The sequence below is a fragment of the Myotis nattereri genome (genome assembly GCF_964212035.1).
Source record: "Myotis nattereri genome assembly, chromosome: 15".
Classification (NCBI taxonomy): Eukaryota; Metazoa; Chordata; class Mammalia; order Chiroptera; family Vespertilionidae; genus Myotis; species Myotis nattereri.
Window position 1 is genome coordinate 13,231,376 of NC_138090.1, and position 24,590 is coordinate 13,255,965.

Below are 24,590 nucleotides of genomic sequence, written 5' to 3' on the forward strand. Positions count from 1 at the left end.
CCAGCCCGGCTGGTGTGGCTCAGTGGATGAGCACCTACCTAGGAACCAGGAGGTCATGGTTCAATTCCCAGTCAGGGCACATGCCCAGGTTATGGGCTTGATCCCCAGTAGGGGACATGCTGGAGGCAGCCACTCAATGACTCTCTCATCATTGATGTTTCCATCTCTCCTTCTCCCTTCCTCTCTGAAAATATATATATATATACATATATATATATATATATATATATATATATATATATATATATATATTTTTTTTTTAAGTCTCTTCTACACCAGAGCTACTGAATCAGAATCTCTGGGATCTATGTATTTTAAAGTTCACCAGGTGATTCTGTTACCAACCAGGTTTGGGAAACAGTGCTTAGGTAGAATGTGCCCCAAAATCCATGGAGGTGCCTGTTAGATGTTCTATAAATTTTCTCTGTGTGTAATTTATTCCATTTTATAGCATTCATTCAAGATGATAGATTTGCCACAGATCCCCACCCTTTTCTCCTATTTCCAGTAATGGAAAACTGGAACTGCTCCAAAGACAGTATAACTGAGCTGCTTTCAGGGATATGGGCCTGGAGCAGGGCAAGGAGGGATTTGGTGGTCACTCTTGAGAGAGCAAAAAGAAGTGAGACATTAGATTGCTGTGTGCCAGCAAAAGTGTGATCCAGGCTGTAGAAAGTAGAGAGGGGCAGCATGTGTGTGGGAGGCAGCCTCCAGTCGGTACTGTGGCATAGCATGTTGACTCTCAGGTAAGTTTTGTCTTGTTTTAAATGTTCAATAAATGAAATAAACAGGCTACCCTTAATGTGGGGCTAGAACATGGCCTCTGTAACCAGGTTACAATAATAACTTTGAGATGGTTTAGCACATTTCCATGTTATGTTGAATATTTTTGCACAAAGTTGGTCTAATTCCTTACATATTTAAATTTCCCCATATGCTATATCCCTGCTAGAATGCTCCTCTCTTACTGTAGTTTGCCTGGCAGGATCCTCTCACCCTTGAAAATCCAGCTTTAATAATAATTCTCCTTAAAGCCCTCCTTCACTCATTTAAGCCATCCTTTGTGCCTGGGTATGGGAAGTCTGTTAACCCCTGTTACAGCAGCCATCACACTGTATAGCTGCTATTTGTTTTATCTGTCTCCCTGCCAGATGAGCTTCCTGAGAACTAAGCCCTGTGCAGTTAGGACCTCCACTACAGTACCAAGTAATTAAAAGGGAAATTCATATCTGTGTGACTAGCATCAGGCACCTTTTGATGAAGAATTACTAAATTTTAATGTCTTAAAAAATTAGTGTATTCAAGTAGCTTTTATTTTTACTTGGCAGGATTTTTAATATATTTTTAAATTTTTTTAAAAAACTGGTTTCAGCTGAAACCGGTTTGGCTCAGTGGAGAGGGCGTCGGCCTGCGGACTGAAAGGTCCCAGGTTCAATTCCGGTCAAGGGCATGTACCTGGGTTGCGGGCACATCCCCAGTAGGAGATGTGCAGGAGGCAGCTGATCGATGTTTTTCTCTCATCGATGTTTCTAACTCGCAATCTCTCTCCCTTCCCCTCTGTAAAAAATCAATAAAATATATTTAAAAAGAAAAAGAAAAACTTATTTCAGGGAGAGGAACGGAGAGGGAGAGAGAAATAGAAACACCAATGACGAGAGAATCATTGATTGGCTGCCTCCTACATGTCCCCTACTGGGGGTCGAGCCTGCAACCCGGGGCATGTGCCCTTGAGCAGAATCAAACCCAGGACCCTTCTGTCTGCAGGCCGATGCTCTATCCACTGAGCCAAACCATCTAAGGATTTTTTTTTTTTAATCTAACCTACAATTGTGTTAGGACTTCTTTTTCTGCTTAATAAATGACATAAACATAGCAAAAAAGAAAATAAGCTCATACAATAGAGCTTCTACTTAGCACACAATGTTTGTTTTTCCATGTGTTCTTCCTGCTCTTGTCATGTGCAAGAACCATTTGTGCATGTTTCATATGACATTGGCACCAATGTTGAGTGTCTGCTGTTTATCTAACACTTTTATATTCATTGCTGCAGAAATAAAAGACATAGTTCCTGCCCTTACCATTAAGCTAAAAGTCTATTTGGGGAAAAGACACAGACATAGAACAATTGACTACATTGAAAACCAAAAAAACAAACTTGAAGTCAGCAGTCAAGGTTGAGAAGACTACTGATTTAGGTTAGCAATTTTCAACCTTTTTCATCTCATAGCACACACTAATTACTAAAATTCTTCAGCACACCAAAAAAAATATATGTATTTTGCCTATCTGACAAAAAATAGGTATAATTTTGACTCATTCACACCGGACGACTATTGTTTTGTTGACTTGTCGTTTTTTTATTTGATGACCTAAGGGAAAAGTGGGGTTGCATGTTTTACAAATTCTTGTGGCACACCACTGTGCTGCAGCACACAGGTTGAAAATCGCTGGTTTAGGGGATGACTTGAGCTGAGAGGGTGGGGGACAACGGAGTTGGCTATTGTGTGGAAGATGCCCCAAAGGTGAGGGTGGGTAGGTGGAAAGTATGGGAACAGACTGTACAGAAGTCTGGGAGCAAAGCCGGGGAGTTGATTTAGTAAGCCTCAACCACGTGTTTTTTGCGCCTCATTTCAAGAGTTAGTCTGGCAGCATATACCGGACAGAGTAAGCTAGTAAGGGACCAGCCTGGGAAGCTGTTCCGGGTGTTTGGGGTTCTTTTTTTGGGGGGGTGGTGGTGGTTTTGTTTGTTTGTTTTGCTCTTAAGTTTTCTCTTCCATTCCTGGATTTGGTCAGTCACCAGGTGCTGTTAACTGGTTGCAGCCTTTATTCTACAGAAATTCAGTAGTTTATCAAATAAGTCATTTTCCTGGTGGGGAAAATTTATCTAGGGCTTGTGATTAGAATTGTAGGAAACAAACATCATATATTTTTGTTTAGCTAACATGTATTCATTGCCTTTGGTGGGGCGGGAAGGGGATACAGAGAAGCACAGTTGCCAGGCTCTGTGCACACATTGTTTTATTTAATCTTAATGACAACCTATGAGGTGGATAACATTATTTCTGTTTTGTACACAAGGAAATGGAGGCACAGAGGGGTAGCATATCTCACTCTAGGTCAGTGATGGCGAACCTATGACACGCGTGTCAGGGGTGACATGCGAACTCATTTTTTTTGGTTGATTTTTCTTTGTTATGGCATTTAAATATATAAAATAAATATCAAAAATATAAGTCTTTGTTTTACTATGGTTGCAAATATCAAAAAATTTCTATATGTGACACGGCACCAGAGTTAAGTTAGGGGTGTTTTTTTTTTTTCCAAAATGCTGACATGCAGAGCTCAAAAGGTTTGCCATCACTGCAGCATACTGCTAGTAAATAAAAGAACCAGAATTGGAATGTAGGTCTCTGGCTGGAGAGTCTAAGCTCTGGACTATTCCATTCTGCTTGTCCTGCCTTTTTAAAAAGAAAATTACTATTCTTTTTTTTGGTTCTTGGTGCTTTTAATGTGGAACAAGAGTTTTCTTCATGTTATTACATTAAAACACGATTTTTAATGTCTGCATAGTATTCCATTTAGTGGACGTATCATTATTTACTAGATTTAACTATTCCCCTGTGGCTTTACTTTTGGGTTGTTTATCATTATTTGCTTTAATAATGTTTTAAATTTTCTGTGATAGTGACAGTACTAGATTATATCATTGTGGCTTTATAATATGTTAATATTTGGTTATAGAAGATTGCCTTCATTTTTCAGAAATTTTATTGCTATCAATATCTTGTTTATTTCAGACAGATTTTGAAAATTATTGTATATAAAAAGTAGAAAGAATGTCTTTACAATGTTTGGTCTTTCTGATCATGGATACAGATAGTACTGTCCCTATTTAGTGAGGTGTTTTTTTATGCCTTCTAGAAGAGTTTTGTAATCTTTAGATAACAAATGCACATTTTGAGTTGAGGTTATTTTTATTTTGATAAGAATAGTATAACTTTCTATATTTCTGTATTGTTTTTCTGTACTTTCTATTTATTGAATATGTATGTATACTCTATACAATTTCATGAATAGTCCATCTCATTTGAAGAAATATATAGAAAGTACAAATAGTAAATGATACAAAGTCAAACCTGCAGGAAATACCAATTAGAATAGAATAATTGGTACATAATTTGAGAGGAAAATAATTGATCAGTGTGTGGCAACTTAAAAAAAAAAAGTAATATTCTATTATATAGGTTTCTCAGTGAAAGAAATAATTCTTTAAAGAAAAACTTTTCCACATATGTGATTCCAAATGAAATTTCTCCCACGTATCCTTTAGTGTAAGCCAAGGGCATAATGCCAAAACAAAACTTGATGAAAGCAGTTCTTTAGGGGATAAGATCCTATGACCCAAGTATACCCAGTTTTCTGATGTTCTGGGCATATAATTCTGGGATAAAGACTAGAATAGCATGCTGAATTCCACTGAGGTGGAATAAGGACAGAAAAGTCTCTTTCTTTTTTTTAATCCTCACCCAAGGATATGTTTTTATTGATATTTTTAGAGAAGAAGAGGGAGGGAGAGAGAGAGAAACAGCAATGGGTTGCCCCACCCCAATCAGAATCGAACTTGTAACCTTTGGTGACACTCCAACCAAATGAGCCACCTGGCCAGGGTAGAAAAGGCTCTTGAATTTACCTGTTAAAGGCCATTCCTGGCTTCAGAGCAATTCAATAATTGAGAAACAGAAACCAGACTGGTAAACCAAAGGGTGGAAGAGAAAGGAGTGAAGACAGCCAGTGTGGAGTTGAACATGGGGAGGGAATATAGAGATAGTAGATGCTAAATTGTCAGGGGGAGTTAAAGGGAGTTTTAAGATGGGAAAGATTTGAGCAACTTAGAGCTGGCAGACAAGAGGCTGAGGCAAGAGGGAGAGAGCTGATCTAGAAGACTCCCCAAGGATGCTGGCAAGGCGCCTTGGGTGGCCTGTGAGCAAGCGCAGACCTCAGAGCCCTTTGTGTCCTAGTCTAGGCCTCTGTATCTTCCCACTCCACAAGTCAGCAGAGCCAAGGGAGGTGCTCAGGTGCCAGTTTTCCTCTCTTCTAGCCTCTTCACCCCCAGGTACCAGGATCGTCCTGCCTTAGCCTGAGGGAACCTCCTGCCTACCCTCTACCCTGATGTTGATTTGAATGATTTTTTTTTAATTGGTGAAAAAGCTTTACTTTTTCACCAATATGATAGAAAATACAGGAAGGATCTGGTCTTCAGAGTTCCATCTTATGTGTGATATTGTGTCCCAGGGGACTAACCTGCTTTGCCAGGCTCTTTTGATTGGTTAGTAATGGATTAGGGACTAGAGTCCAGGTTTCTTTACTTCTTAGGTGATAACCAAACATCCACATAGATGACCTTTAGGTAGTAAAACTGAGAGTGCAGATGTGGATTTTAAAGATCTCTGTGTAGACACAGCAGAAGTAAAAAGGTTAGCAAATGGAGTGGCAACAGAGAAAGGAACAGAGCCTTAATGTGCTAAGAGGGAGGAGCTCTAAGAGACAAGGGAAGGCAGGAGCCAAGGGAGAAAAGAGGCCCTGATGAAGGAAGAATATCAGTTTCATACTGTTAGATGCCAGAGAAACTAAGGTTGAGGATGAAGGAAAGGCCTTTGGGTTGGCTGGTGTGGTTTTTGGTGAATGGTGCTTGTGGACCAAATAGAAGGACCACGGAGTAGGCTAAGAAGCAATGGAGTCCTTTATTTAAAAAATAGAGCATGGTTTATCTATTGATCGGTTTTTGTTTGTTTTGTTTTGTTTAAGGGAGAGAGAGAGAAAGAAACAAACATGGATCAGTTGCCTTCTACACAAGCCCCAAACAGATCAAACCCGCAACCTGGGTCTGTGCCCTGACGGGGAAGGAACCCCTCCATCACCTTTTGGTATACAGGCTGATGCTCCAATCAGTGGAGCCACCCAGCCAGGGCTGGAGTCCTTTTTCATAAGGACAAGTTCTTAAAATAGAGCAAAGCCATGCCCTGGCTCAGTGGTTATACTGTTGGCCTGTGCACCAAAGAGCCCTTGGTTCAATTCCTGGTCAAGGATAGGTACTTTGGTTGCCAGTTCCTTCCCCACCCCTTGTCCAGGCACCTGCAGGAGGCAACCAGTTGATGTGTCTCTCTCACGTCAATGTTTCTCTCCCTCTTCCTCTCTCTCCCCTCTCCCTCCCTCCCTTCTACTCTCTGAAAACCAATGAGAAAAAATATCCTCAGGTGAGGATTAAAAATAAAAAATAAATAAATAGAGCAAAGCCATATACAGTAGTATGCAAATTAATCTTTTATGTGCTTCATTTTTCAGATTTCAATAAGCTAACATACTTTGATAATCAGAAAAAAAGTTGTGTCCCTGGAATAAATGTAAATCCCTTTTTAGTGGTGGTAATCCACAAAAAGATTTTACAAAACCTAGAAAGCATGGCCAACCCAAGCAAGGAGAATGGCAAAGAATATGAGAGAGAAAATGTCCATTCCCCCACCCCCCTCAGTGGGCAGAGCTGAATCCATAAAGAGAGAAGATGGATCAGAACTACTGAGGGGGAAGAAGGAGTGGTGACATAGCTAGGAGAACACAGTCAGTCCCCTGGGAGTGGGGAGAGACCTGGTCCAGCCTCTAAAGTTAATTATTGATTTCAGAGGAGAGACTCCCTTCTGGAGAAAGTTAGGTAAAGGAATCCAATGCCTGAGGGGATTTCTAAGCAGTGGATGGGAGAGGCTCGTTTTTTCTCTGTCGAAATAAAAGCTGCTGCTTTAAGACCCTGAGTAGATTGTTCATGGACCTAATACTCTGTCAGCTCGACTCCCTGGCAACACAGTTGGTTTCAATTTGTGCTCCTTTGTACCAGTTATTTTTCTACCTGGTCTTTTAGGTTGGACTTGGTTATTTACAAGCAATTTCTAACATTTTAAGTTCTCAAGATGGACAAGAGGGATTTTTCTGGGGTTTTTTTTTCAAATTATTGTATGCTACAAAAACCTATAGAGCTCAGAGATTAAATGCTTTTCCTCCACCAGTTTTATTACAAAGGATATCTAAATAGCTGGGATTATGTAGTGATTTTCTGGCAGGGCCAGCAATAGCATCTGCAGTTTGTGAAATGTTGTTTTTTGTCCTTTTGTTATTTTCTCAAGAATGTCACCAACGTAGATGGGGTTTGTTCTCTGTTCCCTAAATCCAGCATTTGGAGTTACCATCTTTGCTGAGGTCCCAATTTTGAGACCTTCGTGGTCTGGAAAAATATTTCTTAAAATGTGTGAAAGTAATATTATAAAGTAGTACTTCTTTGATGAAACCACGTAGGGATCCATTAAGTTGCAAATTCTGATACTATGGGTCAAGGGTGAGGCCTAAGTTTGTGTTTCCAATGAGTTCCAAGGTTACACCAGTGCTGCTGGTTCTTAGACTGTACTCTGAGCAACAACGGCATAAAGTTGTGCTGTCCAGTACACTATAGCCCCTGGCCACATGGGGCTGTTGAGAACCTACAGTGACTAGTTCAAATTGAGGTGTACTATAAATGTAAAATATATACCAGATTCCAAAGGTTTATTATGAAAAAAAGAATATAAAATATTTTATTAATGTTTTTGTTGGTTGCATCTTTTATTTTTTAATATATTTTTATTAATTTCAGATAGGAAGGGGGAGGGAGAGATAAAAACATCAATGATGAGAGAGAATCATTTATCGGCTGCTCCTGCACGCCCCCTACAGGTTATTGAGCCTGTAACCAGGCATGTGCCCTTGACGGGAATCGAACGTAAGACCTTTCAGTCCGCAGGCAAATGCTCTATCCACTGAGCCAATCCGGCTAGGGCTATTGGTTACATCTTAAAGTAATAATATTTGGGACATACTCGTTTAAATAAAATTACTAAAATTAATTTCACCTGTTTCTTTTTACTTTTTCAATATAACACTAGAAAATTACATCTATTGACTCACATTTGTGGCCTCTATTATATTTCTAGTCTAGAGCATTCATTCCTATCCTAAGAATAATCTATCTGAACGGTATTGGTTTTATAAAAGAAATTACAGTTAGGATCATGCTTAAAGTGGTCTTTTATCAGAAATAGGAGACCTTATAATAAAAAGCTAGCACATTGATGCTTGAACATATTTATAGGGAAATTATAAAGCATTCTACAAATGTTCCTTGATCCTCACCTTATGTAGTAACATTTTATATTTGTCCCCATTTTTAATGGAACAGCTAGTAAGAGGTCTTTGCATTGAGCATTGTAGTGTTTTTCTCTTTGTTGTTGAGAACAAGGGACTAATGAAAGTAGGTAATGGCAGAACAAATCAGACTGACAACCAGCAGCCCACAATGTTTTCCATCAGCCTGGGTTATGTTCCGTGCAGATGGTAGGATTTGCTGAATCTACCAAAAAAATGTAGGTTGCTTCAAGCCTGGCTTTTGCCCTCAAAGAGATTTCACAAGCCAGCTGGGAAAATGGATCATTTGAGAAAAATTTAAGCACAAAATAGTGTGGTTATTTTATCAGCAGACACATTCAGAGAAAGTAATGGCTACAGAGCAACAAGTCATAAATCTGAATAGGTTATCTGGGGTTAGATAGTAAGAGGCCTTGAAAGCCATGCATCTCTCCCTTTTGCCAATAAGGGGATACACTTTGTTGTAGAAATCAAGCACTGTTTTTGTGAACCAAGTAAGTCTTAACTTCCCCTGCCAGAAAGCACATGTAGTTTCCCAGTACCATATGCATATAATCTTATTTTGTGTCAGGCAAGACTATCCAAAGCTATTCAACCAACATAGCTTTCTCCTGTCTCTCATACCTGAATAGCCTCCAAACCTACCTACTTTTACCTAAAACCATTGTACCTGTTCTGTCCCTCATGTTAGACAATAACTCCTACAATGCAGAACCAGGTCTTGCCCACCCCTCTGTAGTCTTTGTACTCCTTTGCAGGTGGTTCTGGCTTAAGAAGAACCTTCCCTGACTGTTAGCATGGATACAGCATTAAGGTGCCTGGACAGAGAATTAAATAAATGTACCTCTGATAGAAGTAGCAAAAGCTTTGTTTGAGACTGAGGGAAGAATGCAAGACACTTGAAATTTTTTAATTTTTAATTAACCTTGTATATACTTGCAGGTTTTAAGTCGTTACTTTCAGTTAGATGATTGTTCAGACTCATTTTACTCTTGGGTATCTGGGTACTCTGAGTATTCACGAGACTTAAGAGCCAGAAGCTATGAATTGGCTGATTTCCCCCCCCCCCCCGGTTTTGTTAATAATTCTTTAATATAAACTATCTAGAGTAGAATTTAACTGTCTCATGTTATATATTTCTTAACCATTTGTTGTTTTGAATCAGGACCCAAAGAAGACCCATACACAGTGATTGATTGCTGCATTTTTTTAAGTCTCTTTTATCAGGGTTTTTCAAATTCAGCACTATTGCTATTCTTTGTTGTGGAGGACTGACTTGTGCATATAGCAAGGTTTTTAGTAATAACTGTGGCCTCTCTGCCCACTGAATGCTAAGTAGCATACCCACTCTAGAAGTGATAACCAAAAATGTCTCCAGACCTTGCCAAATGTCACCTGGAGGCAAAGTCACCCCACTACTGATCTGTAGGTTCTCTCTCTATCCTTCCCATTTTTTTCTTCTGGTGATTTATTTGCAAAAGAAACTGCAGTTTCCTTCTGTCTAGATTTCACCCCTGTAGTGTAACTTAACATCCTGTCACCAATTTCCTATTAATTGGTAGTTGAATTGAGAAGCTATATTAGTTTAAATGTTTTTGTTTTGTTTGACAAGACTGCTTCATGGGTAATGTTTTGTCCTTCTGTCAGGAGGCACATGGTGTGTGTTATTTTCTTCAGGGATCTTTTTTATTTTAAAATGTATTATATATATTTTCATGTAGATATAAACTTTATTTAAATAACAATCTGTGTTCTCTCTTAATAAAGGAAGAGGAAATGGAAGGTGAGGCGGTTGAAGCCATTGTGGAGGAATCTGAAACTTTCATTAAAGGAAAGGAGAGAAAGACTTACCAGAGACGCCGGGAAGGGGGCCAGGAAGAGGACGCTTGCCACCTACCCCAGAACCAGACTGATGGGGGTGAGGTGGTTCAGGATGTCAATAGTAGTGTGCAGATGGTCATGATGGAACAGCTGGATCCTACCCTTCTTCAGATGAAGACCGAAGTAATGGAGGGTACGGTCGCTCCAGAAGCAGAGGCTGCTGTGGACGATACCCAGATCATAACCTTGCAGGTTGTAAATATGGAGGAACAGCCCATAAACATAGGAGAGCTTCAGCTTGTTGAAGTCCCCGTTCCCGTGACTGTACCTGTTGCTACCACTTCAGTAGATGAACTCCACGGGGCTTATGAGAATGAAGTGTCTAAAGAGGGCCTTGCAGAAAATGAACCCATGATCTGTCACACCTTACCTTTGCCCGAAGGGTTTCAAGTGGTGAAAGTGGGGGCCAATGGAGAGGTGGAGACGCTAGAGCAAGGGGAACTTCCACCTCAGGAAGATCCTATTTGGCAAAAAGACCCAGACTATCAGCCACCAGCCAAAAAAACAAAGAAAACCAAAAAGAGCAAACTTCGCTACACAGAGGAGGGCAAAGATGTGGATGTTTCCGTCTATGACTTTGAGGAAGAGCAACAAGAGGGTCTGCTATCAGAAGTTAATGCAGAGAAAGTGGTTGGTAACATGAAGCCTCCAAAACCAACAAAAATTAAGAAGAAAGGTAAAATGATTTTATCCCTTCTATTCGCATAAAACCAATTTGGAATGAAGTACATAATGATATATATATGCAGGTTATTTTATATTAAATTAACTTATTTTTTAAGATCATGATGTGAGTGCTAGTCTTTTTAGCCAGTCTAAAATAAGTTTTTAAGTCCTGAAGATAAAGAAGTAAATCTATTAGTGGCAAAAAAATAATTATGATATTTATAGAAATTTAAGTTTGGGATTAATCTTAACATTTTTTAACCCTACAACAAGTAAGTGTTTTATTTTGCATATAGGTGTAAAGAAGACATTCCAGTGTGAGCTTTGCAGTTACACGTGTCCACGGCGTTCAAATTTGGATCGTCACATGAAAAGTCACACTGATGAGAGACCACACAAGTGCCATCTCTGTGGCAGGGCATTCAGGACAGTCACCCTCCTGAGGAATCACCTTAACACACACACAGGTGCTGGATAAGAATGTTGGGAACTACAGCATAGCTACGATTAAAACTTGGACTTTGTAAGGATGGTGATCCAGAGAAAGATTATCTGTGGTAGATAACCTGTCGTATTTCCTAAAGACATCACCATTGTGTTGCTAAGGTTTTAACAACTACTAAAAATGACCCCCCAAATTCCTAGGCAAAAATTGCCAGACACTTTGTTGAAGAATGTTAGAAATAGTAGTGAAATCCTACCTTTGTAAAAACCATGCTTTCTGGTTGTTTTACCTCAAGGAAGATAAGTAATTCATAATCTCAGAATGGAAAGTGTAAGGCATCATTCTAACAGTTCAAACATTTATTCATTCACACTCCATGCATACTTCAGCATTCTAACATTAGCTTCACCTTGACTGTGGTCAGGTCTTGGGGGTCACTAAAGTGGAGGACTGTGCACTGGAGCTCTCTTTTAGGCTCTCTTCCAGGCTCTTGGCATTTTAGTGTTGGCTTTGGCTCTAAGTGCTAACAATGAAACTTCTTTCACCTAGTTCTTTATGCAGAGTAGCTCTTCTCTATCCAGATTCTCCACATAATTTTATATGATGACTCTTGTTTTTATTTGATGTGCTGATTGTCCAATGAGTGTGATTAAGTGGGGGTTGGCCTATAAGCAGTATGTTGTGTATTTGTATTTTTTTGCTGATGTGACTTAGTCACTTTTTAAAAAATATTTTTCTATTGATTTCAGAGAAGAGAGAGGGGGAGAGAGAGAGAAACATTGATCAGCTGCCTCCTGTATGCCCCCCACTGGGGATTAAGCCTGCAGCCCAGACATGTGCCCTTGATCAGATTCAAACCCGGGACCCTTCAGTCTGCAGGCTGACACTCTATCCACTGAGCCAAACCAGCTATGGCTGACTTAGTCACTTTTCGCCATCTTCCTAGTTTCTACTCAGACACTTGATATGTTTTATTTGGCAGTTTGAAGACATTATAAAAGCAGCATATCTCTAATAATAAAAGCATAATATGCTAATTAAACCGGACAGCTGGATGACCTGAACGAAGCCAAGCTGCGAGGGCTGAGCCCTTGCACGAATTTTGTGCATCAGGCCTCTACTGACTAGATAAAAGTAGCTGGCCCCAGAAAGTCAGTTTATGCTGAGGAATAACATCTTTGCATTTTCTAGATGTAGTTGTATTGCATTCTAGGGTACACCCTTGCCTATGTCAAAATGCTGTAGCAATTGAAGCGTGACTTGGTGAGCGTGGATCTTGAGCAGAGGGACATATGTGGTCTTGTGGTGCAACCCGATGAAAATCTGCCCCACAGCAGAGATTCTTCCTTAATTGCCATTCTTATGTCTACCAGACCAGGGGTGGGGAGTGTCTGGCCCATGGATCATATAAGGCCCAAGAAATCATTTAGTCTGGCCTTACCAAAGCCTTAAGGGTGAGTTAATTAAATGTTTGACCAAATATAGCAGAGCTAAATTTTAAATTGATAATTTTGTATGGCCTGCAAATGATGTTATAAATATCCAAGTGGCCCTTGGCAACAAAAAGGTTCCCCACCCCTGCTCTAGACGGTACTAGGTGAGTGTTGGAGATTCTTGGTTTTCAGTTTGCCTTTTTAGAAGTGGATGCTGCTTTCCTTCTCTTATTAACTGTTATTTTACTTATATCTCTATACCACCAGACTATACATTTTTCATAGACAAGACTCTGTCCTTCACTCCTATATCCTCTGGTATTAAAGGAGCAAATTGAACAAATAAACATTCATTGGAATTTCTTAGTTAATGATCATATTCCAATCACACTTCCCTCTCATGGTCCTCTCAATCTCTGGGAGAATCATTTTTGTAATGGCTGCCTCCATTCATTACATTGGAGCTCTTCCTAATTCCATTCTCGGAGGTAGCCTTCCTTTGGTTTTGGTGTTTGGGATTACCTTGCTGTCCCCATTTACCTGCAGCCCATAATTAAAGATGATCCCTAGTTTCTGAATAATAGTCTGTAAAAACAGCACTCTGTTCTTCTGTCAGCTTTATCACCTCATTGTCATTACCTGGGCATTTCTTTCCAATGCAATATTCAGAATATAAAGTGGCTAAAAAAAGGTTTACTAAAGTAATATGGGACATATTGAAAACAATAAGATTCTTTCAATGATGGGGGGAAAAACAAGAAATGTATTGGCTGTGTATATTATTAGTTTATAGAAATGTTCAAATATTCCTGAATTGACATGCAGATCATAGAATATTAGACATGGATGTTGGAAAGTGTTGAAAGTGATCTGTATAAAGGCAGTCGTACTTGGTAAAACCTTTGATAAATCTCTAGAATTCTTTATCAAATGGGTAATTACGAGAAACTAAATGTTTAGCACATTTTCTAATAGTTTAGGGTTAGTGTTGTAAAGTCTGCCAGTCCTTCTTATAGTTTTTTGAGCTACTTTCTGGCTAGTGCAGAGTTAATGAAATAACCAGGGTCCATTCTCATGAATCATTAACTGTGCCCTTGATCTTGTCTTCCTGTTATATCCTCTTTTCTCTTAGGTACACGTCCTCACAAGTGCCCAGACTGTGACATGGCCTTTGTGACTAGTGGAGAATTGGTGCGGCATCGTCGTTACAAACACACCCATGAGAAGCCATTCAAGTGTTCCATGTGCGATTACGCCAGCGTAGAAGTGAGTATTCAGCTTGTTGGCTACTCTTAAGATCATGATACCAGTATGAGGATGTAAGCTACCCAAACTGACTTAAGATGAGATAGAAAATCTAATTAGATTATTAACACCCCCACTCCCTATCACCAAAGGAAACTGTAATGAGTATGAAAGATTTACCCTATAAAAAAGCACTAGTTCCACGTGTCATTATAGGCAACTTCCACCAAACTTCACAGAAACAAATAACTATATCCAGAGTATTTAAAAATGAGTTTTATCACCTTTATTATTTCAGACTAACCTGTTATCAAAACTGGATAAGAATACTACCTTATTCTCACAGAAAAGCAAATATTCTAAGTAAAATTAGTTTTTAAATCAAAAATAGTAATATATTTTTAAAAATAAGTGATTACTGCTCTGGCCAGTGTTGTTCTATGGTTAGTGCGTTGGCCCATGCACAGGTTTGTGCACATACCTGGGTTGCAGGTTCAATCCCTGGGCCTGGTTGGGGCATGTGAGGGAGGAACAAATCCATCTCTCTCATTCCCCCCTAACCCTTTGTTCCACTCTCTCTAAAAACATCCTGGGGAGAAGATTAGCAAGACAAAAAAAGTGATTACTAGAGTATATTTAAAAATGCAAGGACAGTTCAACATTAGGAATTTATTAGTGTGAACGAAATTGAGAGATTTTTAAAAACCATATGATCATTTGTATAGATTATTGAAAAACTAAATTTCAATACTCAGTTACTGTCTAGTGGAAGGAAATGTCTTTACCATAAGGAGTGTATACCAGAAATCCATAGTAAACTCTAACTCTGAAATATTGGAAGTATTCCCATTAAAATTGGAATAAGACATCTATCTTATTGTTCAGCATTGTATTGGAAATCCTAGCTAATAGAATAAAATAAGAAATGAATGATAAGCCGAAACCGGTTTGGCTCAGTGGATAGAGCGTCAGCCTGCGGACTGAAGAGTCCCAGGTTCGATTCCGGTCAAGGGCATGTACCTGGGTTGCGGGCACATCCCCAGTGGGGGATGTGCAGGAGGCGGCTGATCGATGTTTCTCTCTCATTGATGTTTCTGACTCTCTGTCTCTCTCCCTTCCTCTCTGTAGAAAATCAATAAAATATATTTAAAAAAAAAAAAAAAAGAAATGAATGATAAATAGAAAAAAACAAAATTGTCATTTCTTTCAGACATATTTCCTTATAGAAAATTCAAGAGTATTAGCTAAAAAAAAGAGTAGTAAGTGTTCAGTTGGGTGACCAGATATAAGTTAAGTACACAGAAATCGGTGACTTACCTTATACCAGTTGTTCTCAACCTTCTGGCCCTTTAAATACAGTTCCTCATGTTGTGACCCAACCATAAAATTATTTTCATTGCTACTTCATGACTGTAATGTTGCTACTGTTATGAATTGTAATGTAAATATCTGATATGCAGGATGGTCTTAGGCGACCCCTGTGAAAGGGTCGTTCGACCACCTAAGGGGTCGCGACCCACAGGTTGAAATGCACTACCTTATACTATCAATAGTAGGAAACAGTTTCAAATTCTAGCAAGCAATATAATGATTTAGAGATAAACTGAACAATAAAAAACATCTGATACCTATGTGAAGAAAACTTGATTTTTCTGAAGGACATTAATAAATGAAGAGACACTTCAAGTTCCAAATTCAACTGGAAGAATAAATATGAATGACTAAGAAAATTTGACAAAAGAAAGAGGGGGTTGTGCAATTGGATGTTGTAAAAACCATATAGTAATAAATGAAGACAATGTGATACTGGAGCAGAAATAAACAAAAAGCTTGTTGGGACCGAATAGAGTCTTGTGCACATAAGAATTTAATGTGTGATAAGGAGGCAAATCTTGGAAAGAGAATTATTCAGTAATGCTGTTGGGACCATTGTTAAACCACTCACAGTCTGAAAATTTGCTATGAGTGCAAGGGGATTAATAAGTATGTTTAAAGCACTTAGAATCAAGTTTGAAAGTCACTATTTTGTTGAAAAGGTACCCATAGAAGACGAAGATCATAGTCAGTAGTGAGGAACGTAAGTGACAGGCCCCTGAAGCCTGGCCTGTCTGGGAAGTATTGATGATGGGAAGAGAGGACGAGGGGAATTAAAACGTGCTTATTAATTCGGATTCAAATTTTGGAAGAAAATTGATGAGCACGGATTATTTTTAAACTATTACGGAAAAATTCAAAAATATAAAAGTAGATAGAATGATATATAATATACCCCCATGTCCCTATTATCCAGCTTAAAGTTATTAATGGCCAATCTTGACTATGTATGCCCCTGTTTATTTACTCTCTTCCTTTAGATTACAGTATGGATTTGAGAAGTGAAGATTACAAAGAATGAGGAAGAGATGCTATCTTTTAGACTTTTTCTGTACTCTGACCTTCAGTGCCCAAAAGCTAACTTTTGTGCCTACCCCACAGCACTCACGTTACAATATGTTAATTAAAGTGTAAGAGGTTTGGTTGCTTTCATGTTTCAGGTCAGCAAATTAAAACGTCACATTCGTTCTCATACTGGAGAGCGTCCGTTCCAGTGCAGCTTGTGCAGTTATGCCAGCAGGGACACATACAAGCTGAAAAGGCACATGAGAACCCATTCAGGTAGGACTTCTCCCCTCCTTGTTGTATCACTGAACTGCTTTTCAGTGGGTTCTGTGGCACCCTGTGAACCACCACATGCCCCCTCCATTACCTGAATGGAAGTATATCATTGATGAGCGCCTTTCTGGCATATCTGCTGAATTCATTGTTCTGAATATACATTGAAGAAAAGAAAGTTTTTACTGTTGGAAATCTGGGTAGACTAACCCAGCTCATTCAGTTTTCCTAAAAGAAACATCTACCTGTAGGTCCTCTTGTCATCCCATGTGCTTTCCCCAAAAGGTAAGCATTGCTGTGGGAACTCTCTTCTTTGTTTCTTTTTCATTTTGGAAATATTTTTCAATTCTTTTATTATTTTTTTTAACAAATGGCCCCAGGGATAGGAGACCAGGGGAGCAGGGAGGAGGGGAAGCGAGGCCCCAGCCCCACAACCCTTCCCACCCACCGCTTTTCCCCTTATATGTTTATAATCTATATACAAGGCCTGGGGTTGGGGGGGAGGGGGGGTTAGAGGCCAGGGGAACTTCCTCAGCAGGGTGGAGGCTCCTTGTCCGCTTGGAACCCAGGCTCTTCTGCCTGTTGGGAAGACTATTCTCAGGAAGGTGGCCCTGTTGGCTCCCAAGCTTTGGCATCTAGCATAAGGCATCAGGTGGGGAGGCCTGGGGGGCAGGCACATGTGGAAGAGGAAGTAGAGCTCCATTCATACTGGGCAGCTTGGGATGGTAACATGAGAATTCAGACTTGGGGTTATGGGGGTTTCTTCCTCACCTGCTGGTGAAGGTCAATGTGTTGGGTGCGGAAGGACCCGCTATAGGTGGAGGGTGGGGCTTTGAGATGGGAACTGAGTCCTACTCTTTTTCTAATATGTACAACTCTGTGGCAGCAGCAGTTTAGGGCTTGTTTGCCATCTCTAAAGATAAGCATGAGCCAGTTAGTGGGCCTGAGCCTCAGCCTTCCTGAGTAAGACCTAAAGATTCTCTGTGGCTTTATATATCTGCCACCTGAGTTGCCCTCCAGTTAAATGATGTATTTAGTCATTTCATCTAATGTGTTCATTCTGTATTTCCTTTTTAGGGGAAAAACCTTATGAATGTTATATTTGTCATGCGCGATTTACCCAAAGTGGTACCATGAAGATGCACATCTTACAGAAGCACACAGAAAATGTGGCCAAATTTCACTGTCCCCACTGTGACACTGTCATAGCCCGAAAAAGTGATTTGGGTAAGTAAGTTAGTGGCAACTGAGAAAAAAAATATTTTGAAGGATTTGGGAAAGTATGAAGATCATAAATAACTTCTTTTTTAAAAAATATTTTACTGATTTCAGAGAGGAAGGGAAAGGGGGAGAGATATATCAATGAGGAGAGAGAATCATTGATTGGCTGCCTCCTGCACGCCCCCTACTGGGGATCGAGCCCACAACCCAGGCATGTGCTCTACCAGAATCGAACCTGGGACCCCCTCAGTCCCCAGGCTGACACTCTATCCACTGAGCCAAACCAACCAGGGCCATAAATAACTTCTTTATCTGACTTGTGTAAGTTTGTGTATGTGGATGGTTTACCACTTAATAAAAGCTATTGTTTAGCTGCTATTTTTTTTTCTATCTCTCCTTTCTCTTACTGCATATAGCTCATCTATAAATTAATGGAGCTGTAATGAGAAGAAACCTTTAATTAGTATCCAGAATGTTTAAGTCCCCAAATAGACAAGTGACATAGTATGAGTCAAACTTAAGGTCAGTTCAAGTCAGATTTTTCAAAAACATTTATGCTTTCTCTGGATTAGTGTACTGTTTCATTGGTAACTGATAACTACAATCCTGTGCATAATTAATCTAGAGTTCATATAGAGGCAGAGTTTAGCAGTAGAAATTTTAGTATGTCATACTTAGCGATATGGTCACTTGGAATTATCAGTTTGTTTTTCTTATTTAAAAAAAAAAAATACTGTCCCTAAAAGTAATTCTTGTAAACATTTTTGACATTTAGATAATTATTTTACAAATTGCTTATGAGCTGTCACATAGTAGTTTTTGCTTTTTGACCCTTTTGATCTTCACAACAACCATATTAAATAATCAAGGAATGTATTGTAGCTTTATAGGCTAGACAGATGTCTTCACCAAAAGCTACACAACACACCTCATGAGTAACAAAGCTGGACTTGAGTCCTCTTTAGTTGTCTCTTGCATTGGGGACAATATATAAGTACCCAGGTTGCATCAGGAACATAGATTTAAAGGCACTGTCCTCTGATAAAGTTTTACTGTTCTTATATAGAAACTAAAATCGAAACCAATAATACCTCATGGCAGTGTGTGAGCTGTTAGGCCACTGTCTGGATATTCAAGTTTATCTCCCAAAATTAATCCCAGAGAAGTATGTGTTTCCTCTTTAAAGCAGGCCTGATTTCACTATTCTATGCAGTAAATAAAATTATTCACTTTGTGACACAGGAAAACTTGGGCTTTGTAGACAGACCTACTAGAATCAAGATTCACTTCCAAATACTTATTACTATGAGCCTTCTCCCCCCCACCCCCTCAACTGATGTATAGGAATAATACCTATCTTACAGGACTGTTATTACAAGTATTTAATAAGAATATATGAAAGAGTGGTAGGCCTCTGTCAGAGGACCAGAAGGGGAAAGTTGAGGCCTAAAAATTATTCGAAATATATACGTATATATATAAGGCCTTAAGCCCTAGCCTGTTTTGCTCAGTGGATAGAGCACCGGCCTGCAGACCAAAGGGTCCTGGGTTCAATTCCAGTCAAGGGCGCATACCTTGATTTCAGGCTCCTCCCTGGCCTGGGCCCTGGTTGGTTTCTTTCACATTGATGTTTCTCTGTCTTTCCCTCTCTCTTTCACTCTTTCTAAAAAATCAATGGAAAAGTATCCTTGAGTGAGGATTAGTAATAAGTAGTCTTCATATAATGAACATGTATAGCCAACCCTTTCCTTACTCATTTCCATTACCCAGAGTTGGCCCTCGGTAAGTTTGATATATTGCCTTGATTGAATCAGATTGGTAGAACCATAAATTCATGATCCCAAATGCAGCTGACAGGGCTCATTGCTGCTGGACAGTCCAACTATTTATCCTTGTCAGGTGTGCTCCCAATCTCCTCAGTGAGTTTGTTCATTGATTCAGTCCACAAATGTTTGGGTGCCTGCTGTGTGGGAGGCGCTGTGACAGTTGGGTAAATCACTTTCTTCAAGCCTCTAACCTTCCCTTTTCTGTCTCCCTGGTGTCAGTGAGTGACCTCTTTTTCTACTTAAAAATAAAATTAAGGCAGCAGGCTGAAACTCCAGATTTTCTGTTATTAAACCTACCTGTGTCTATATTCATCCTCCCTTGTCCATCTTGTCTGAGGTCTGTCCCTTGTGTTTGCCTTGATCCCACTCTCCTGCCATGGCAGCCTTTAGCACCATTAATATTGCCTCAAAAACTTAAGTTCACGTTCTCACTCCTTGATGTTCCCCTCAACTCTAAGCATGCTTGTGCCTTTTCTGTCTATTTTTATTTTTTATTATTGATTTGAGAGAGAGAGAGAGAGAGAGAAACATCAGTGTGAGAGACATCAATCACTTCCCTCCTGTACACACCCTGACCCGGAACTGAGCCCACTACCTTTTGGAGTTTGGGACACTCCAACCAACTGGGTGGCACCAGCCAGGGCTTCCTCTCCTGTCTTTAAAAACTATTTCCCGCCGAAACCGGTTTGGCTCAGTGGATAGAGCGTCGGCCTGCGGACTGAAAGGTCCCAGGTTCGATTCCGGTCAAGGGCATGTACCTGGGTTGCGGGCACATCCCCGGTGGGAAATGTGCAGGAGGCAGCTGATCGATGTTTCTCTCTCATCGATGTTTCTAACTATCTCTCTCCCTTTCTCTCTGTAAAAAATCAATAAAATATATTTTTAAAAAACTGTTTTCCCTTTCAGGTTTAAGTTTTATCTCCGTCCTAGCCAACCCTCGTGAAGAATTAGGTCCCTCGCATTCTCTGTTCCACAGCTCCTAATTTCTCTCTCATCTGGAGTATGCCCCCTCACTCTGTGAAGAGACTTGCTAAAATCACTAATAACCCCGGGTGGTAGAGCGTAGGGAACATGGCTCTTCCTGTTTCCCTTGCTCTCTTAGCACCATTTTTTGTAGTGGTCTGTGCCCTCCTCTTTATTTTGTTGTTTTGTTTTTTGTGTTGGGGTTTTTTGCCTCCTCCTTAAAACACCTTTTCCCCTTGGCTTTCATGGCACTGCAATCTCTTGGCTTGGGCTTGTTTCTCTGACCATTCTCAAACTTCTCTTATTTTAACCCTTTTCCTCTTACTGGCATTAACTTTTAGATTTCTTAAAATATGACTCATGCTCTTCTTTTCCATCTTTACTTTTTGCTTAGTGATTTCATCAGCTCCCATGGTCTCACTCAAATTCTAACAACTCCTAAATTTATGTTCCTATGAGTTGGGCTTATATAACCATCTGTACCTTGCCGTCCCTCTCCCTACTTGGATATTGTTGGCATTCCAAATGCAACATGTTAAAACTGAATCCTTAAAACTCCCTTGACCAGCCCTCTTCCACTCTTCCTTGTCTCAGTAAATGACCCCACCATCTACTTGGTTTTCTGAGCCAGAAACCAGGTAATTGTCCCTAACACCCACCTTCCTCTTCTGCACTCTATCACTAAGTCCTACTGATTCAACTTCCTAGATTTCTCATCATTTCTCCCCCTTCTTCCCATATCCCTTGCTATCTTCCTTATCCAAGCCACCATCTTCTCTCACCTATCCTGTTTCAGCATTGTAACTGGTCTCCTCACATCTGTAGTTATTCCTCCTTTTACTTAACTTTCTGTGTAACAGTGTAATCCTTTTAAGAAGCAGAAACAAATGTATTATTAACTTGTTGAAATGCTTGTTTATGTTTTCACAAGTTAAACTGAGCTCTATATTTTGCTTTCAGGTGTCCACTTGCGAAAGCAGCATTCCTATATTGAGCAAGGCAAGAAGTGCCGATACTGTGATGCTGTGTTTCATGAGCGCTATGCCCTCATTCAGCATCAGAAGTCACATAAGAATGAGAAGCGCTTTAAGTGTGACCAGTGTGATTACGCTTGCAGACAGGTAGAGACTCATGTTTACAGAGCAGTTGATGCCTCGTGGGTGTCAGGTTTCATCAAAGGGTTCTTACCAACCTTGTATGGTAGCTATTTTTAATATGTTCAAGCTATGATTTGTGAGGAATATCTTCAAAGTTTCTGTTGATTGTATCTCAATCTCCAGCAGATGTTTTATTCAGTCACAGCTTACCCACTTCACCCCCACCTCAGGCAGACTACTGACTTCTTTCTCGGAACTCTGGATATTAAGTTCAGGACTTGAAAGAAGGGAAGAATTTGGTCCTGGAGCCTGATGCTGGGGAATGATCTAAAGAAGCAGCCTGGCAGGAGTGGGCATATCTGCCTGGGATTTATTGGAAGTAGTTCACCCCAGTAAAGATCAGTTTATCCTTCCAACAAGCCTAGATCCTTGGGAGAGAGAAGCCTGTCAGCCATATGCACACAGGTGGTAGCTGGGTAGCAGCACTCTGACTGACAGGCTCTGAAGCCTCTGCCCCGCCCACTCTTTCAGGAGAGGCACATGATCATGCACAAGCGCACCCACACCGGCGAGAAGCCTTACGCCTGCAGCCACTGCGACAAGACCTTCCGCCAGAAACAGCTCCTCGACATGCACTTCAAACGCTATCACGACCCCAACTTTGTCCCTGCGGCCTTTGTCTGTTCTAAGTGTGGGAAAACGTTCACACGGCGGGTAAGAAAGAGTCAGAGCTTTACATCCTCTATTTTGGTTCTTTTTTCTTTTAAATTTATTGGGGTTACATGGTTAATAAAATTGTATAGGTTTCAGCTACACAGTTGTATGATACATCATCTGTATATTGTATTGTGTGTTCACCACCCCAAGTCAAATTATAATGGTTCTTAATTTTGTGTCTTGGTCTTCCACTGCAAAGCACGACAGTTTCCCACTGAGGTAATAGACACAGAGGTCTTATGTCCATGTGTGAACCCTCTGCTGGCAGGGAGTCCCCAGTCGGTCTGTCCTGGGTCTTCATCTGGGACCATGTTAGTCAGGCCTGCCCAGTTCCTTTTGCCTCATGCTGCTGAGCTCTCTGCTCAGGGGACCCAGCTTCATCTTCTGAAGGACTCCTCTTTCTCTCCCTCCCTTCTCTCTCCCTTTTGTCCCCCTCCAAATGGAGATCATTTCCCTGAATGAGGAGAGCATATTTTAGGACATGCTTTAGCAGACATTCAGACTTAATATAGATACTCATTTTATTTATTTATTTATTTATTTATTTAACTAAAATAAAGAGAACTTCCAGTCTCATCTTTACTTGGTCAGTGATGTGAAAGAGGGCTTGTTCCTTTTGTTAGAATACCATGGCAAGGCATGCTGATAATTGTGCTGGTCCAGATGGTGTAGAAGGAGAAAATGGAGGAGAAACGAAGAAAAGTAAACGTGGAAGAAAAAGAAAGATGCGCTCTAAAAAAGAAGACTCCTCTGACAGTGGTAAGTGGCTTGTTTCTTGGTTTAGTTGAACATGGCAGATTTTGGTACCCAGTTTATGTACGGATATGCTGGGAGATAGAAGTAGGCCAGTGCTTGCTTTAAACCTCTAATCTTCGTAGTGTGTGTATATATTTACAACAGCAGTTAGTTTGTTTCTGGGGCAACTTTTTTTCTTTTTTTTTCTAATGGTGTTCCAGAAATTGCTTAATAATACCTTATATGTTATGTTCATTTAAAGCCAAAGCAAAATTAATATATTTACACAGTTTACTCAAATTAGTGATATTTTAAGGCCAGCAGTGTTTCCTTTCTATGTTCGTAACTTCCACATTTAGGAAGCTGGTCTAGATTTGAGCAATGAATCTAATGGGCATGAAGAAGGTTGCTTAAAGCATCTTGACCAACTTCTGGTTTGACTGCCTCTGTCAGCTTAGCCTTGATCAAGTTTGTTGAAGGTCAGCCTTTCTTTTCCTTCCTTAATCTCTCCATTTATGTTTTAAAACTTGGCCTATTTTCCTACCATTGATGCTCTTTGGGGTGTTTTTGCCTTTCTAGTCATGAAATCCAGGCAGAAGGTATGCTTTGAGGTATTAGACTCATGAAGAGCGAGGGAGAACAAGAATGTTGGTAATGCCGAAACCGGTTTGGCTCAGTGGATAGAGCGTCGGCCTGCGGACTGAAAGGTCCCAGGTTCAATTCCGGTCAAGGGCATGTACCTGGGTTGCGGGCACATCCCCAGTAGGAGATGTGCAGGAGGTGGCTGATCGATGTTTCTCTCTCATCGATGTTTCTAACTCTCTATCTCTCTCCCTTCCTCTCTGTAAAAAATCAATAAAAATATATTTAAAAAAAAAAAAAAAAGAATGTTGGTAACGTAGGAGTCACATTTGAGGATACAAATTTGTTCCAAAGTGTTAGGTTCTATAATGTGGACACTTGGGCTGCTGGCACCCAGGTGAGAAGGCATATCTGTGACTACAGATTTAAGCTTTTTATGGAAAAGAATGTAGAGAAGTTTTGTTTTGGGGAATGCACTTTCCCAGAAGCACCATCAGACTGGAGAGATTACAGATGGTGCCTAATTGCTATTTCTAAGGATTTCTCATTTTGTTTTTTGTGTTATTTGTTAGTAGAAGTAGTGGGAAGGGAACAGAGTTTTTGAAAATTAAATAAAAACCTTCAGTTATTTTATTAGTTTTACTATAAAACTTGCTCATGAAAGCACTGTTTTTTATATGTAGATCTAAAAGAAGGTCCCTTTAGTTTTTATTTATTTAGTTTAGTTTTTTATTTATTCACGTTTCTATTCAGAACTTTAGCTTCTTCTAGGAGCAATTTATTTTATTATTTTTTAATATTTTTTTTTATTGATTTCAGAGAGGAAGGGAGAGGGAGAAAGAGATAGAAACATCAATGATGAGAGAGAATCACCGATTGGCTGCCTCCTGCACGCCCTCTACTG

General features: G+C 40.0%; 1 protein-coding gene across 3 annotated transcripts in view; it reads left to right on the forward strand.

The window, feature by feature from the left end:
• Positions 1 to 24,590, forward strand: part of CTCF (CCCTC-binding factor) — a 43,060-nt gene that overhangs the window by 12,470 nt on the left and 6,000 nt on the right. For 2 of the 3 annotated variants that reach the window (XM_081108388.1, XM_081108390.1), the window contains exons 3-10: positions 9,991 to 10,780; positions 11,067 to 11,237; positions 13,781 to 13,914; positions 16,428 to 16,548; positions 17,623 to 17,772; positions 21,516 to 21,676; positions 22,184 to 22,366; positions 22,993 to 23,128. In XM_081108388.1, the coding sequence (XP_080964514.1) occupies positions 10,000 to 10,780; positions 11,067 to 11,237; positions 13,781 to 13,914; positions 16,428 to 16,548; positions 17,623 to 17,772; positions 21,516 to 21,676; positions 22,184 to 22,366; positions 22,993 to 23,128 (1,837 nt within the window). In that variant the 5' untranslated portion in view covers positions 9,991 to 9,999. Of the gene's footprint in view, positions 1 to 1,849; positions 2,196 to 9,990; positions 10,781 to 11,066; positions 11,238 to 13,780; positions 13,915 to 16,427; positions 16,549 to 17,622; positions 17,773 to 21,515; positions 21,677 to 22,183; positions 22,367 to 22,992; positions 23,129 to 24,590 lie in introns of those variants that run through there. The other variant, XM_081108389.1, reaches the window with a different exon arrangement.